Raw genomic sequence first — 16,182 nt, forward strand, 5'->3', positions numbered from 1 at the left:
GCCGATTGGGACTTGTCAACAAACATCGATTTCCCCTTTTCTGCCATTTGCATATCCACTTTGATCCAGCAGCCGGCAAATCCACGACGTAGATTGACGATGTTGTCGATGCCAACACCCCGAATGCTTTCGTTGACGACACCCCGATCACGACAACAGGTCCCAATTCTATACATAGTCATTGCCGTCTGCCTACTCTTCGTCTTTCTACAGACTGAGTTTAGTAGCAGAAGCACAGCCGTTGAAATCGTTGCCGACACGGAGCAACTCATCATCGAAAGCCCAACCGAACCATCACCAACGAAGCCCAAGCCCAAGTACAAACCACCGCCAGCATGGACTCCACCTCCGATCAAGGATCCTTTCCCACTCCTGTCGTCGGGGATGCCGCCGCCAATTCCCGCTTGGAACAAGCCTGCCAAGCCCAACATCTGTTATAAATACTCTTTGTCCACGGCTCCTCCGCTCCTCATTGGCTTTACGCGGAGCTGGCCAATGTTGGTGCAGACGGTCGTCGGATACATAACGGCTGGATGGCCGGCGGATCAGATCTATGTTGTGGAAAATACGGGGGTGCATGATGCAAATGCCAGGGGACGGCTGACATTGCAGAATCCGCTATATCTCAACTACACACAACTACATATGCTGGGCATCCACGTCATGCGTACGCCGGTTTTACTGAATTTTGCCCAACTGCAAAACTTCTTCGTCACCGTAGCAAAGGAGAAGCCATGGCCGTACTTCTTTTGGAGTCATATGGATGCGTTCGTGCTGTCATTCGAAGAGGGCATGCAAGGGATTTCGGGATCTGTCAATACGGCTGACTATCAGACCATTTACGAGTTGGCCGTGAAGGAATTAAACGATACGATGCGTTCCGACCATAAATGGGGAGCTCGATTTTTTGCATACGACCACTTGACGCTGGTGAATCCACGGGCCTACGCAGATGTCGGCGGCTTCGACACGTTTATCCCGTACTACATGACGGACTGCGACATGCATTGGCGACTCGAGGAAGCGGGGTGGAGCATCAAGCAGGCAAAGGCGGGCATCGTCCAAGACGTTGCGTCGGTTTTGGACGACTTGCGCGTTTTGTATCGCGAGGGACAAATTCCTGAGGGATTCGGCTACACGGATCCAAACCCACCGCCACCGGCCCAGGTTCTGGGAGAGAACTTGAGAGAGGAGGAAAAGCGGAGTCTACCTGTTCCCGAACTCGACCAAACTGGAACCCCAGTTAACCACACCGTGGGGAGCTCCAACGAACAGTCTGCGAAGACTATTGATCCCTTGGAATCCTTCCGAGTGCTTCATCGCATCAGCCAGGATATGTTCAATCACAAGCACGCAGATCGGGAAAGGAATACGTGGCAGCTGGGTCAAAGGGGTGGAGACCCGCGCGAGCCGTATGCTTACGATGCTCTTGGATTCCAAGAGGGCATAGACGTGATGACAGAGGCAGGGAAAGAAATATTCCGTAGAAAATGGGGACATCGCGATTGCGACTTTGGTGCAGCTGGGTTGAAGCCCAGTGATGCTTGGAAGGTCGAGAAAGACTGGGAATAATGACTATCATAATTTATTGAAGGATGAAGCATACATGGCAACTAGGAGTAATAAGGATCATATTTTGGCATCGCTTTGAGCTGCCGAACATGCCAAGCTGATTGTGTCAAATATTGGCGTAATAAAAGACATTGCTCCCAATGGGGTTCCATTTGTAGAGAAGAAAACGTCGAAAGTGCTGTTGTTGCACCTCGGAGGCATCATTCAATGCATCTTGGCGGCTAGGAAACCGGGTTAAAAAGCTCACGGTCATCTTTGGCCTGCATTTACAGCCTTGGCGATTGATACCACCTTCACAGTTGACCAGACAATAATTCCAGCTCGGTTGCGACTGCTCTAACCCAATGTTGTCTCCTGAGTCGGCCGACCCGATGACTTGCAACAGCGGCTTTCCTGTCGATGTAAACGGCTTAACTTGCCATGACCCACGGAAACACACGTAATCATCTTCTGTTTCTAGAACGCAATAGATCACTCTGACACTGCTAGTCCAGTAAGTGACAGGAGCTTTTGACCCCGAATCATGGTGTTGCATCGCTGTGCGGGGTGACACTTGGAAGTGTGACCAGGGTGACCAGGCCTTGCAGATCGGCTCATTCCATTAGCTGCTTACACCAATCGCCAGTGCTGGGTAAGTTTTAAGCTTAAACCTTAACGGCAGGTGAGAAGGATTTCGAAGGGTTGCGTGCGAGTTGTGTGGCGACCTAAGCTGCTTGAATGCAGCAGCTGGGGAACCTGCCTTCCCCATTCCGCATCAAAACCAAATGACGAGTCTGCGACAATAGAATATCTGTGCAGAGGGAGTTGTCTAGGCCGCAAGTGCAATGAACTTTCGCGTCTTGGCTTTACGCACACTTTGAATGCTCGCCAATCTCGACCAAGTCCGTTTAGGAAGGTCATAAGATAAGATGGAGACTCGAGCTCACATGTCCTTTGATGTCCCTTGTTAAGCGAGTCCCGATGCTGACCTACTAGCGACCTGCGTTTATTGACTCAACACTCTCGGTTTTTTAAGCTGATTGAGCTGCCCCGGACCGTTCATCCATTCTCCACGGCGGAGTTGTGTTCTCGGCAGTGGCTGGCCTGATCCCTGACAAGCGGCATTTGCACCTCAAATGGGCCAAGCTGCCGTCATTGAGAAGGTCAGTGACGCACGCCAGCTTGCTTGGATATCGTTGAGTTGTTTATCCGACGCCTCTTCGCCCAGCCCCAGCATTAGATATGGAGTTGACCCATGAAGCATCCTCGCATTGCATGGCTCTGCGCATGTTAACCCTCTCCAAGCTCTCTCTAACCCTTATCGGGCGCGAGGTATTGCAGCCACAATCACACCTACCGTATTCTGCAAAGGCTGCTGGTGGCACCATCTTGAACTGTGTCGTGGACAGAGTTGCCTCCTCGTACCACTGGGGACACAATGTGCCACCCCATTTCCTTAAAAAGAGACGGATGGCCGTTGAACTGATTCTATCCAGCTTCAGTGACCCAGCCTGCAGCTCCTCTTAAAAATACTGACGATGAAGTTCCTTGCTGGTCTCGCCCTTGTGTTGCCGCTGGCATCCGCCGCGGCTGTGACTCCTCTGGAGAAGAAGATCACCTACGACGGTTTCAAGGCCTTCCGGATTGCCACGCACAACGATCCTGCCTCGATCAAGAAGAAGATCGCCAACATTGCCGCAATCCCTTTCAACCTTGACAACAGCGAGCACCTGGACGTCGCCATCCCTGCTGGCGATGTTTCCAAGTTCGAGAAACTTGGTCTTGAGACGTCGATCCTGCATGAGGACCTCGGTGCAGACATTGCCGAGGAGGGTACCTTTGCTCCCTATGAGAGTGAGTCTCCCACAGATGCAGGACGTTGGAAGTATCTTTTCTCTGAGACTTCACAGGCAAGGGTGATGTTAGTCTTCAGGCTCTTCCAAGTCTGACATGGTTCAATTCGTACCACACCTTTGCCGACCACCAGCAATTCATTCGTGACCTGCAGTCCAACTTTCCTTCCAACTCGGAGCTTATCAACGCCGGTAACTCCTACGGTGGGCGTTCTCTCCTTGGTATCCATCTCTGGGGTAGCGGCGGAAAAGGCTCCAAGCCCGCCATTTACTGGCATGGTACTGTCCATGCTCGCGAGTGGATCACCACCATGGCAAGTCAACATGCGACAATTCGTATGCATAATGGATGAACCAGGACTGATAACAAACAGGTCGTTGAATACCTTACCTATCAGCTCATCGATGGGTACCAGAAGAATGACGCTACTGTCAAGGCTCTCCTTGACAAGTACGACTTCTATATTCTACCTATTGTCAACCCCGATGGTGAGTCTTGCCGGTGCTAAATATGGGAATGAGCTTGGACTAATCATCACTAGGCTTCGCCTACACTCAGACCAATGACCGACTCTGGCGCAAGAACCGCCAGCCTCGATCTGGCAGCACTTGCATTGGTACTGATATTAACAGGTATGTATCACAGCCCCGAATCCGTCGGAAAAAAATCAAGCTGACTGTTTGCAGAAACTGGCCCTTCAACTGGCAACTCCCTGGCGGTGCCTCCACCAACTATTGCTCTGAGACCTACAAGGGCCAGGCCGCCGGTGATACCCCTGAGATGGTCGCCCTGAAGGCTTACACCGACCGCCTTGCTGCCGGTCGCGGAATCAAGCTCTTCATCGACTGGCACAGTTACGGACAGTACATCCTGCTGCCCTACGGTTACGACTGCTCCGCCCGAGCCTCTAATCACGCCCGACAAATGACGCTGGCCACCAACACTGCCAACACCATTGCTCAATCATATGGCACTCGGTTCACCTACGGACCTAGCTGCTCCACCCTCTACGCCACCACCGGAAGCGCTCCTGACTACCTCACTGGTGCTGCTGGCGCCGAGGTCGCCTGGACCATTGAGCTGAGGCCCTCTGGCTCTGCTGGCGGTGGCTTCGTCTTACCCGCTGCCCAGATTTTGCCCAGTGCTATCGAGCAGTGGAACGGAATTAAATACCTGCTGGCCAACGTCTAGGCTAGATGGGAAATAGAAATGGTGTGAAGCACTGAGATCTCCTCAACTCTATCTAAGCACAGACATGGAATAGATTCCAGGTTATCGCCTGCACTATCGAAGGCCCTAGGAGTGCCTTCTTCACTTACGGTGTATCTCAATTAAATGCTTACCGTGGTTGATGGTTCCAAATTGGGATTCAGTTTCCAACGATGATTCTCTATCTTCTACTCCAGTGAAACCCCAAGTCCCTGGTAAAAAGCCTATACTTGATGTCTAAAAGGAAGTGGATATTCACATCGGCTGAAAAGCTGAACCATCAGAGGTTGAATGAGTGAGAGGTGTCAGAAATCCCCATAAACTGTATCGTGACCTTGGCTTTACTGCCAAACTAATGCCTTCTGAACATTGATAGGAAGGTTTCTAGGACCGAAGCCAATACTTGAGAATGAAATGCAGGTTGGCGAGTGGCTGGATCACTGGAGCGGAGAACTGCAAGGAGCATGCAGTTTTACCGGAATGCCTAGTAGTCTGACACCCACTGAGGCAGTTCGCAACACGGATTCCGGGCTTCCTACCGCTGATCGGTCGAGCGGCATAGAGTAGCCGAAGCAGGATGCTTGCAATGATTTTAGGCACAAACCCCACACATAGCTCATGGCGAATCCCTTGCTGTTCCATACTCGAGCTCGATCGCTAGAGAATCAGTCTGACAATGCCAAGCGTAAAATCTGACGCGGCAACCGGTTTTTAAACTGGCGTTTGTCAGCTTACGCCCAGAATTGGTTAGACAGCTGCTCTCAAATCTCGTCAAACAGCAGTCAGCTCAGCGCGTAGTGATTTATGTCGCTGAGCGTAGACGTTTTCTGCCTGAACTACAAGTTCAAGGGGTTTGGCATGTCAGCACTAACAACCCCACAACCTTCCATATAAAGAGAAATAGGGCCCAGTATTTCTTTGAGATCGATCGGAATACCCAGAAATAGTTGAGTTGCTTTCAAAACTTTCCTCACCAGCGTAAACACTCAGCTGCCCAATATGACGACAAACATCCCATCAATCTATCGCGCCGTCTTCCTCTACTGGGACCCGCCATGTGCGATATGGGGCGCCTACCTCTCCTTCTTCGCGCGCGACATGACACTCAACTCGTTTATTCCCGGGTTAGCGGCTAATCGCGACGCCGCCCACGACATGATGTTCTATCACCAAGGCGGTTCTCTGTTGGGTGTAGCTATTCTTAACGGCTACCTTCTGAGATACACCAAGGATGTCTTCATCTGGAAGCTTGTGCAGGCGTCTATCCTGTGTATCGATGTCGCATTGTTGGTGGGCATGACGGGTCACTTGTCTGGGCAGGGAAGGTTGTCTCCTGCAGCATGGACAGGGTACGACTGGATGGGCATCATCATCACTGGGGGAGTCACGATCGCCAGAACGCTGTTCATTGCCGGGGTTGGGCTGGCAGAGAAGGTCAAGACACCGTGATCTGCATGCAGACATAACGGCACCGCTCATCGCAAAAGATTGAATTGGAGCAAGGGTGAAAAGTCCACTCGCGAGTTTTGGGGATGGAACATTGATAGAAGAAAGCATCATCTTACGACTAGGGAGAATATCAAGTAGGATAAGCTTCAGAATGCCTTTTTCCCTACTTATTATTGGATACTTGGAGGGAAACAACGGCCGATCATATATGTTTATTGAGTTCATGCGTGGAAGAGATTTCACCAAGACAATTACTTCTCTACATCCTTCTAAGCACTGCATTTGCTGAGACCTTCCTCACATAGTCTCAAAGCTTGCTCAGCACGTGATCTTCCTTATCACCCTCCTCCTTTGCAAATGTCGGTGGATTAAGATCAACTGGCGCCTGGAGCCAACGCACAAGTCGCCTAGCCGCCTTTCGTGGGTTCAACCCGTCCACTATGTCATGATTAGCAGATCAAAACCTTACGTACGAGAGCGGCCGAGACGCTACTGGATCGACTCACCATAGCCAATGAATGGAATAGCGCTTCGGTAGCCCATCATGTCCGCAATCTTCTTTGGAATTTCTCCCGAAAGAACCCTTCGCGGGTCGATTCCGAACATCAGGTTCTCGAGAGGACGAATATACGGCTGGCAATACTGGATAGTCGCGGCGTATCTCGGCTTCTGGGTCCGGTTAGCGCCGCCGGAATGCCACGTCGTCCCCAGAAAGTAAATGACGCTGCCCCTCGGGCACACTGCAGAGATTGCTTCGTGATCCTCACCCACCCGGTCGCTTGCCCACAGATGCGAGCCCGGGATGATCCGTGTAGCCCCGTTGGTCTCGGTGTAGTCGTCAAGCACAATCATAGTAGCAGCCGTCACGGGCGGCCTCGGCCTCGGGAGGTGCACGACGCCATCGTCGTGGTGAAGGACTTGGTTCTTCTCGCCCGGGTTGATGACGATCGTCTCCATGATGTAGAATAGGTAATCCTCATCCAAGAAGTAGTCGTTGAGCGCGAGGACCTGCGGGATAAGACAGAACTTGTCAAAGACGCGTGTCTTTCCTAGCAGCGAGAGAATACGGTTCGTCTTGTAGCCATCAAAGAAGTTGGACCCCGTCTTGGGGTCTTTGCCGTGCAGCCTGTCGATCTCGGCGATGGCCTCTACAGCTTCCGCCTCGCTGAAGGCGTTTGGGATGATCACGTAGCCATCGCGAAGGACGGTCTCAACGTAGCCGCGGAGCGTCGGGTCTTCCGGCAATGGCTTAGATTTACGGTTGTAATAGTCTTTGTCGACTGGTGTCGAGGCCTGGGGGTCATTGTTTGGTGAGGGTGCCATATCGAGGTCAGACTTCGTTCATAAGTGTCTTGAGGTAGAAGGGGTGTTTGGGCGGGGATGTTGGTTGCTTTTAGTGGTATTACAGTTTCAAAATCTATCCTTCGTAAAATGTTTGACTTTTTGGGGAGCTGAAAGTTGATTGGTATTCAACCGGCTGGAGAAATGCTGATATCCTACTGTCAGCAGCCGCATAAAGTATGCAGGGGTTCTGGCGAATGAGACAAGCTCGATTCCCCCCCTTCTTTGCTAGCCGTTCAGTTGGTTCAGTGTAAGATGATGTCAGACTTAATCCTCTCTTTCAGGCATCGTCACCAGTCCCTACCGAGAGCTACCGACCTAATCGACCAGACTGTTAAGGGTATACGCTGTTGGAATGGGAAGAAACGAAGATCGCTTTAGTCAGTGAATGTCCTGTCGAGCTTCGGGGTCAAAATGACACGAACTATGACTCGTGACCCTACTTGTGTTGTATTTCTTTTTCTGTTCATGTAGCGGTTCACAAAATGTACGAATGGCGCTTCGAGGACTTGACTGACCACCCTTGCAACGACTGTCGTTTGGAAGATGATTCTACCAACCAAGAAGAACTCGCAGCGACCACGCTCACGCTGGCCTTCTTCAAAGAGAGAAAGGGCCAGTTAGGTTGTTGCGCCAGCGTTGTGATACTGACCTTTTTACTTTCAATCGGTGCTCTCCAGAGCTCACGATTTCGCATGGCTCGCCTCCCCTTTCGTTGGCCCCATATCTTGATTTTTCTACATCTTGCCTTTTCTCTTCGTCGATAACCCCTCAATTTTTCAGCTAATTATCATATTACGAACTTTTTTTGTCATTCCAAATAGGATACTCGTGAGATGTGGAACTGGAGAAGAGTCTCAGCAGGTCACTTCATATTGATGTCTTGATCATCAAAATCAATCGGTGCATGAGAACTTGATGCAGTTGTTCATCATTGGCGTTAAGAGAAGAAAGTCTATCTGATTGCAAGATTCAATCTACTTCCTGAAGGAAATATTAATAAAACCCCCAAGTCCATCGCAATGCCAAAACGTCTCGCTCACTGTCTCGTATATGCACCCATCGTGTTTACCAGCCCCCAGTGAATGCAGTCTTTTTCCTTGATCATTTGAATTGAGTCTCGGCCGAATTCAAAAACTCCATCATGTTCTTCTTGAATGAAGATTCCAGGCGACGAGCCGACTTCTGCCTCTCCGCCAGTGCAAGCATGTAATCATTCTTCATGGTCGCGATGATGGTGTTAATATGGTCGGTCATATTGTCATCGACTTGTTTCGTTCCCTCTTTGAGACAGTATTTGACGTCCATAATTGCCGCACGAAACATGCTCACCTTGTTCCTGCGGATGTGGTCCTGAAGCGCAGCTTGCATTCGTTTGGCCATGCCCTTTCCTAAGTCACAGGTCCACGTCAGTCATAGGCAGCATTATCTGCAAGAGTTGATATTACCGTTTTCATTGGCACACTGCTGGTAAACAGGAGCCATGACCTTCACCACAGCCGGGTCAAATGCTCGGTTCGCGTCCTTCTGGGCTTGGCCCATGTCTCCCCGGCTCTGTGCGGTGAGCCGCATGACACGGTCTCTGTGAAGCTTCAGTTGCTGATCAAGCTGTGCAGAGGCCTGGACCTCCTCGTATTGGTGATCGCCGAGCTGTTTCGCAATGGTTTCGTGGAAGGAATTCAATCGCTGAATAGCCGTGACTGAGAAGTTATCAAGTACGACAGAGATATTAAACTGAAAGAAATTTTCCCAGGTCACAGAGATGCCGCTCTTGAGAGGGTCAAGAAGCTGCTCGTTGAAGTCATGGTCTCTGAATACTCCGCCCCGGCAACACGTTGCTTTGAGGGTATTGGCATTGATTTTCTCCCACCTTTTGGTGGTGGCTGCTGCCTGCGAGGCAGCAATTCTGCTCAGACTGTTCATCTCATCATAGAGACTGGCCTGTATTTCCAAATGGAGCTGGTCAATACAGTTCTCAGCATCTGCCTTGAGGTCCTGCAGAACGGTGTCAGTTTAGATGATCATTGATAAATTGTAAAACTCTGCTCACCGCCTTGAAGATCTGTAAACTCGCTGTCAGGGTTGCGGAATCAATTGTTACTGCAGAATCTGCAGCATCTTGCGCCCAGATTGAAATCGAGTTTAGAAGCTGACAGATGCCGCTGAGTACCTCCTTATGCTTGGTAATACGGAGTTCCTCAGTCATCTTCTGAGCATGGGCTTGGAGCTGGGGAATTTCTGTGTCTTCCTCCGTCTCATAACCAGGTGTCGAGTCGTCATCACTTAGGGAAAGACCCCGCATCTTCTGATAAACGAGACTGCTGGTACAGAACACTGGAGTCTGGCGAGACATGTCTTCATAGTCGCGAGGCTCTCTACCAGCTTGGCTCTGGGCGATCGCTGCATCATGGCGATCGAGGCTAAGAGTGTTAGCTCACAGCACAATGCTGAGTTCTTGGAAAGTTTTCTTACTCTTTGAAGCTTTTGGCAAGATGTCGTCTCACAGCATCTCTGGAAAGCTCGTTCCGCCTCTGGATGCACTGTGACAGGATATCATCCATTAGCTCTCTTTTCTTGGTTTTCATGTCGTATAGTTCCTGCTGTTTCTCCTCGAACTTCGACGGGCCAGCCATAGTCTTGTTCCCCTGCTCTGCAATTCCTTGGGACTTGTCAACGCCAAGAGGCTCGATGAGAGGGGTCGTTCTGGCTCTTTTCGCCGGCCGTTCTTCGCCGCCGGCATTCGGCCCCTGAGTCGTACCGCGACACTTTCGAAGCACGACAAGCTCTTTCTCCAACGCCTTAATGCACCGCTCACATGCCAAGGCGTCCTTCCATGCTTCCATGGTGTCTTTACCAAGCTTGCCCTTCAAGCTTTCCATTGCCGAGTTGATGGTCATGTCGTCCGTCTTCGAGCAAATGATAGTCAGAGCCGAGTACGATCCATCAAGCTTAAGCTGGCGCTTGATCGAGTTGCTCATAAGATCTTTGGCAGTTTTGTTGTCGACAGCTCTGTTGATGGGCGCCACAATCCAGATGCCTGAGCATGCCTTCATGTACTGTGAGGCGACTGCAGCTCGGGCTGCATCCCAATCTTGATGACCAGGCTGTGGAGGTACATGTTAACCATTGTTTTCCCCCTCTGGAGGAATGTCAGAGCTACGTACCAGGTCAACAATAGTGACACCGTTTGAAAGGACAGGAGCCTTCGTGAAGATCCTGACAGCCTTCACTAGGGGCCAATGTGCTGCAGTGTCATCGTCCTTGTTTTTGGAATCGACGTAAGGCTCGACTTGCTCTCGGATCTCGAATGCAGTGGGGGCCTTCATGGTTTTCGTCGTTCCCAGAAGCTGCCGAACATTTGGATGGTCCGCAAGCTGAGCGGAAGTGCTCGCCATCAGGACCTTGAAGTTCATGGACGGATACACCGCTTGTATTTTTGCTTTCGCTCTGGCTGCATCGCTGTTTGGATCCTGGTCATCTGTTGCGACGCCCCCATCCGAGGCAAGGTCTTTGAGGAGAATGGTGACTTCACGCACCCACTCATCGCGGGAGATGAATTCAACCTCTGCGCGATAAGGGTTCTCCTGGTCCTCATCATGGTTGTATGACAACTCTGTGGCGACAGCTGTGCAGGCACGCATGCAGTTCGTAGGAAGTAGGCTGACGAGAATTAGTGCGCGTCGGTTTTCCAGCCAGCGGGATCGGGGGATCATACCTTTCTTCCTCCAAAACAGCATTGATTGTCGAGCTTTTTCCATCACCGGTATTGCCAAGGACCCCCACGAGGGTCTTGCCTCTACGCTCAGCCTCTTCTCGGATATCGTGAATTTGTCGAATCCAGTGGGACGCAGCGTCTCTCAACGCAGGCTGAAGCTTCCGAGAGGAGCAAATCTTCTCACAGACCAGTTCAAGGTCATCCAGCAGCGGCAGGATCTGCTGGGTGAATTGCTCCCAGATCTCAGGGTCCTTCACACGTCTCATCTTGTCGAGGTATGAGAAGACCATGGGAGCTCCAGTTGCCACAGTGGTTGGCTGCTGGGCTTGGGAAGAAGGCGGCATGAAGCTCTCGTCAAGCTCGCCTTTGACCGCCCGTAAAACGTTACCGTGAGTCATTTTCGGATTCGGATTCGAGAGACTGCAGCACGCCGTTCACAATGTGCTCAACGGTAGAAAGTGAGTGAGATCGAGGAATAGCTTGGGCGGGCCTAAATGTGAGGTACTAGTTAGTTACTTTCCAGAAGTGAAACGGAAAGGTGGGATCATGATGTGAAGAACGATGACCCAGAGACTGTTGGGAAGATGGGCAGAAAAGTGGAAAGAGCTTTGGCAGAGCAGGTACAACCTCCTCGGCCTTTGGGCTGGCCCTGTAACGAGAAGAGCGAGAGATGAGGCGTAAAATGTGAATATCACAAGATGAAGCCTAGATAGTTGATGCACCAATCTCTTCGGATGGGGCTGAGTTGTTACGATTTTTAGTGAATTATACTCTGAAGAATAAGATGTAAAAGATGAGTTGAAAAGTCAAAACTTGCGCATCCCTGAGAGTCGAATAGCGTTAATGGTTATGCATTACCATCATAATGTGAGGAAAGTATGAGAAATTTAAGGTAATATGATTAAGGGAGGAGTAGGTGTGTGTCAAAGAGTGGGTGAGTCGAAGAGTTAAAGGAAGGATTCAGAGAAAAAGGGGACGAGGGTTGGTTTAAATACCAGAGCCCTAGACGATGCTTGTTTGCAGACGGTCTAGAGTAATTGGAAAGAGTGTATGACCAACTTCCCATTTGAAGAGTTCGAGAAAACCGAAGGACCAAGATGGATGATGACGGAAAGCGGAACTGGACGTTCGGTCGTCGTCAAAAGTGCGAGGCGTGTCGGAAGAGGCAGTCAGGGCCAATGAGAGAGACCGCTCGACGGCGTTTCATGGTGCAATAACGAACAGAATAGTAAAGGGCTATCCTTATTTGTTTCCGCGCAAACAGCAAAGCCCTTGTCTTGCTTTGATTGCAAGTATGTGACTCTTGATCTTTGTGCTGTAGACTACAGCTTGTGTCGATGCATTGCTAGCATTTACGAGATTTATCGCCAAATTTCATGCCAGTGCTAATCCTGTGTGTTGCTCTACACTGGAAATGTATGGAGCATGGAGATTAACGAGAGTAGAGGAGCGACTTGCGTCTGCATCCCGTTCGACCTCGGTGAAGCTCAGTTTGACTACACCGTCACCGAGGACACCGGGGATACCGCGGACACGGCAGTCCACCGAGATAGCAAAGATAGGGTGAACCCCGAAAACACGCAGCAGATCTTATCAGATCCCGGGTATTTGCGCAACGCAGTGTGGCAGCTCACCCCACCATGCGAACCCCGCGGTCTGCACCGCGCGCCGTGGCCGCCCCTCAGCTCAGTCAGAGCCGACCACCTCCCTCACACCACTCGAGTCAAGAACGACACGTCTCACAACGCTTTTAGTGTCGTCCATCTCGGGTTCTCAATAAGGCGTAACTAAGATCTTGTAGGCCTAAAAAACCACACATCAGAAACCATGGCACAAGTCACGAACCCCGCGGCGGGGGCCGGGGAGCTCTTCGTCAACGGGCGCATCTTCCTCCACAACGCCGACACCGGCCTCGAAACCCAGCCGTCGTTCGCGGAGAGCATGTTTGTCGCCGGCGGACTCATCCAGGACATCGGCACCACAGAAGAACTCAGGGCAAAGCATGCATCGGCGGACATTACAACACATGATCTCTGGGGCAAAACAGTCCTGCCCGGCTTCGTCGATGGGCATGTCCACCTGCTGCTCCTGGGCCAGTCGCTGCGCAAGCTCAGCCTCGAACACTGCAAGTCCCTCGAGGACATCCGCGCCGCCGTCAAGGAATACGCCGTCGCGAACCCGGACGTCCCGCGCATCATGTGTAAGCTATGGATGCACTCCATGACCCCTGACGGCGTCGACAAGACCATGCTGGACGACATCGACCCGCGCCCAATCTTCATCGACACCAAGGACCTTCACTCGACGTGGTGTAACACGGCCGGCATAAAGGAGCTCGGCATCGAGCACATGCCTGACCCGTCTGGAGGAAAGATCCACCGCGACGCTGAGGGCAAGGCCATCGGTCTGCTCAGCGAAGCTGCAGTGCTCACCATAGTATGGCCTCATCTAGCTCAGGTGGCGCCCAAGAGAGATCGGATGGATGCCATCAAAGCCGCAGTTGAGACGTACAACGCCTCTGGCTACACGGGGCTGGTTGAGATGGCCATGGACGAGCCGGCATGGGACGCCGTCTGCTCGCTGCGAGCCGAGGAGCCCAACCTGCCCATGCGCATCCACGCCTACTGGCTCATCAGACCATCCGAATCCGAGGAGGAGCGCTTCAGGCAGGTGGACCGGGCCATCGAGCTGCATGCCGAGCTGAATAAGACGACCTCCCCCGACCTGCGCATCGTAGGCATCAAGATCATCACCGACGGCATCATTGACGCCTGCACCGCCCACCTGTCCGAGCCCTATGCCGAGGTTGGCTCGCCGCCCCCCTTCTGGACTGCGGAGCAGCTCGGCCCCGTGGTCCAAAGGGCTGACTCGGCCGGCCTGCAAATCGCCCTGCACGCCATTGGCGACGCAGCCATCAAGAACGCGGTGAAAGCGCTCGCAGACCACGCCACGCCCGGCCGCCGGCACCGCCTCGAACACATTGAGATGGCGTCCCCCGAGGATGCGAAGCACTTGGGCGAGCTGGGCCTGACGGCCTCGATCCAGCCCGTCCACGCAGACCCCGCGATCCTGCGAGCGTGGCCGCGGCTCATTGGCGCGCACCGCTGCGAGCGCGCCTTTGCCTACCGCGAGTTCGCCGACCACGGCGCGCTCCTTGCGCTGGGGAGTGACAGTCCTACTGCGCCGTGGGCGCCGCTGCAGAACGCCTACGTGGCGACCACGCGACGGTCGGCGAGGGAGCCGGGCTACGACGTGGTCGTCAACGAGCATTTCAAATTGGGTGTATGCGAAGCCATCACGGCCGCCGCATTCGGAACCGCAAAGAGCGTGTTTGCTGAAGATCGGATCGGGTCCTTGCAGATTGGCAAGCGCGCAGACTTTGTGGTCGCCGACATGGACTGGACGCCGCAGGGTCTCTTGGAGGGCGAGATCAGGGCCACCTGGTTCGATGGGCGGAGGGTTTGGGCGTCTTCCGATGTGTAATAGAGCCTGCATGTGTAGGGAGTTTGGGCGCCACCGTGAGGCGTAGCAGAGCGGCTCATTGGTCAATAGGGAAGTACTATGGAGTAAAAGGTCCCCGCATGTTCAGTTATTTGTGAATAAAGGTTCGTGTCTGCCGTTAAGCGAGAGAGAGAGAGTATTTCCGAGTTTAGTTTCATCCCATGTCGTCGAGTGTTTCCGAATTTGCGGCACCATAGCACTGGCCGCACCCATGCCTCCGAGGCCCATGCTCTCACACATTACCTCGTTAGGAATGAGTTGCAAATGCCAACTTGGGGCAATGTCGCGCTGAACCAAACCCAAGGGTCGTAGCTCGGACCAGGATGTCATGCCTTGGGACTCTCGGCCAAACACCTGGAGAGACTGACTGCCGAAGACTGAACCCTAGCAACGAGACCCTGGCCTACTCCATCTTGTCTGTGATATCAGAGAATCCGAAAGCGGCTCTGGCAGCGTTCTTCGCATATGGGTCGCATAGCCACATGGTTCACACTTGCCGCGGCTGTGCCAAGGATGTCGTCCCAGACTCTTCAAGACCAGTACAAGAAGACGGCCATGGCCCCACGAACTTGACAGATCGGGTCAGCCAACCTATTTTCTAAACTTCGACAGATCTCAACTTCGATCTCGCCACACACGGACGCCTCAATACCTTCTGAGCCCCCGCAGCCAATATGCATCACCACCTGAGTCTGTCGGCCATCGCCGCCCTCGTCCCTCTGGCTCTCGCCCAGGCGCAGCAGCCATGTGCGCCGGTCAACATCATCGTCGCCCGCGGCAGTGTCGAGGTCCAGGGTGCCGGTCTGTTGGGTAACATTGCGAAGAACGCGTCGAGCCAGATCCCCGGATCCATCATCACGCCGCTGGTGTACCCGGCACAGCTCGACCCCTACCCCCCGTCAGTGGCGGCCGGTGTGACCAACATGACGAGCCTCCTGAACCAGCAGGCGCAGCAATGCCCCGGAACCAAGCTTGTGTTGATGGGATACTCTCAGGTAAGTTGCAGTGCATCAAGAGAATACGGCCATGCTAACGCGTCGTAGGGTGCGCAGGTGTCGCTCGACACCCTCTGTGGTACGACGGACGGCCCAAACTTCAACACCACGGTGGCACAGGCGCCGATGGTTGGAAGCAAGAGTGAGTCCCAGCGGTAGTCTGTTGGAAGCGAATGACTTGCTGACTTGGCCTGTGTAGTCGCCGCCGTCGTCTTGTTCGGTGACCCGACTTTCATCGCCAGCCAGCCCTTTGCCAGAGGCACCAGCAAAAAGAACGGCGTAGGTTTCCTGGGACTCTCCTTGGATAACGATTGAAGGCTAACGACATCATAGATCTTCCCGCGCCAGGACTTCTCGCAGTGCCAGAGCCTCACAACCAGGTTCGCGTCCTTCTGCGACGACACGGATCTCTTCTGCGCCTCGGGCCAGAATCTGACCGTCCATCTCGGCTACTTCCAGAACCAGCAGTACATCGCCATGGCGTCGTCCTTCATCGTCCAGAACGTCCGGTAAACCCGGGACACCCACGGTGTGCTTCGACCGAGTGTTGAGGACCCGGCGAACGGT

At 52.8% G+C, this 16,182-nt stretch overlaps 8 protein-coding genes across 8 annotated transcripts; 6 read left to right on the forward strand and 2 right to left on the reverse strand.

The window, feature by feature from the left end:
• Positions 1 to 663: 663 nt before the first annotated feature.
• Positions 664 to 1,572, forward strand: ColSpa_07982 (uncharacterized protein; the record flags this gene model as incomplete). Its single annotated transcript, XM_049274194.1, has 1 exon — positions 664 to 1,572. The coding sequence occupies one exon, from the start codon at positions 664 to 666 to the stop codon at positions 1,570 to 1,572; it is 909 nt and encodes a 302-aa protein (XP_049130151.1).
• A 1,517-nt stretch (positions 1,573 to 3,089) lies between these two features.
• On the forward strand, positions 3,090 to 4,596 carry ColSpa_07983 (metallocarboxypeptidase A-like protein; the record flags this gene model as incomplete). Its single annotated transcript, XM_049274195.1, has 6 exons — positions 3,090 to 3,409; positions 3,496 to 3,683; positions 3,724 to 3,740; positions 3,779 to 3,893; positions 3,947 to 4,037; positions 4,092 to 4,596. The coding sequence occupies 6 exons, from the start codon at positions 3,090 to 3,092 to the stop codon at positions 4,594 to 4,596; spliced, it is 1,236 nt and encodes a 411-aa protein (XP_049130152.1).
• Positions 4,597 to 5,613: 1,017 nt separating this feature from the next.
• ColSpa_07984 (uncharacterized protein) lies at positions 5,614 to 6,063 on the forward strand (the record flags this gene model as incomplete). The annotated part of the gene is made up of 1 exon (XM_049274196.1): positions 5,614 to 6,063. One exon carries the CDS (start codon positions 5,614 to 5,616, stop codon positions 6,061 to 6,063), a length of 450 nt encoding a protein of 149 aa, XP_049130153.1.
• A 307-nt stretch (positions 6,064 to 6,370) lies between these two features.
• Positions 6,371 to 7,386, reverse strand: ColSpa_07985 (uncharacterized protein; the record flags this gene model as incomplete). Its single annotated transcript, XM_049274197.1, has 2 exons — positions 6,371 to 6,501; positions 6,570 to 7,386. The coding sequence occupies 2 exons, from the start codon at positions 7,384 to 7,386 to the stop codon at positions 6,371 to 6,373; spliced, it is 948 nt and encodes a 315-aa protein (XP_049130154.1).
• A 1,122-nt stretch (positions 7,387 to 8,508) lies between these two features.
• Positions 8,509 to 11,517, reverse strand: ColSpa_07986 (nuclear GTPase SLIP-GC; the record flags this gene model as incomplete). The annotated part of the gene is made up of 6 exons (XM_049274198.1): positions 8,509 to 8,795; positions 8,853 to 9,399; positions 9,455 to 9,824; positions 9,877 to 10,508; positions 10,569 to 11,064; positions 11,120 to 11,517. 6 exons carry the CDS (start codon positions 11,515 to 11,517, stop codon positions 8,509 to 8,511), a joined length of 2,730 nt encoding a protein of 909 aa, XP_049130155.1.
• A 1,027-nt stretch (positions 11,518 to 12,544) lies between these two features.
• Positions 12,545 to 12,910, forward strand: ColSpa_07987 (uncharacterized protein; the record flags this gene model as incomplete). The annotated part of the gene is made up of 1 exon (XM_049274199.1): positions 12,545 to 12,910. One exon carries the CDS (start codon positions 12,545 to 12,547, stop codon positions 12,908 to 12,910), a length of 366 nt encoding a protein of 121 aa, XP_049130156.1.
• A 36-nt stretch (positions 12,911 to 12,946) lies between these two features.
• Positions 12,947 to 14,602, forward strand: ColSpa_07988 (putative amidohydrolase YtcJ; the record flags this gene model as incomplete). Its single annotated transcript, XM_049274200.1, has 1 exon — positions 12,947 to 14,602. The coding sequence occupies one exon, from the start codon at positions 12,947 to 12,949 to the stop codon at positions 14,600 to 14,602; it is 1,656 nt and encodes a 551-aa protein (XP_049130157.1).
• A 692-nt stretch (positions 14,603 to 15,294) lies between these two features.
• Positions 15,295 to 16,128, forward strand: ColSpa_07989 (acetylxylan esterase 2; the record flags this gene model as incomplete). Its single annotated transcript, XM_049274201.1, has 4 exons — positions 15,295 to 15,615; positions 15,664 to 15,757; positions 15,815 to 15,894; positions 15,949 to 16,128. 4 exons carry the CDS (start codon positions 15,295 to 15,297, stop codon positions 16,126 to 16,128), a joined length of 675 nt encoding a protein of 224 aa, XP_049130158.1.
• Between the last annotated feature and the right edge of the window lie 54 nt (positions 16,129 to 16,182).

Source organism: Colletotrichum spaethianum (assembly GCF_022836535.1).
Source record: "Colletotrichum spaethianum MAFF 239500 DNA, contig21, whole genome shotgun sequence".
NCBI classification, from domain to species: Eukaryota; Fungi; Ascomycota; class Sordariomycetes; order Glomerellales; family Glomerellaceae; genus Colletotrichum; species Colletotrichum spaethianum.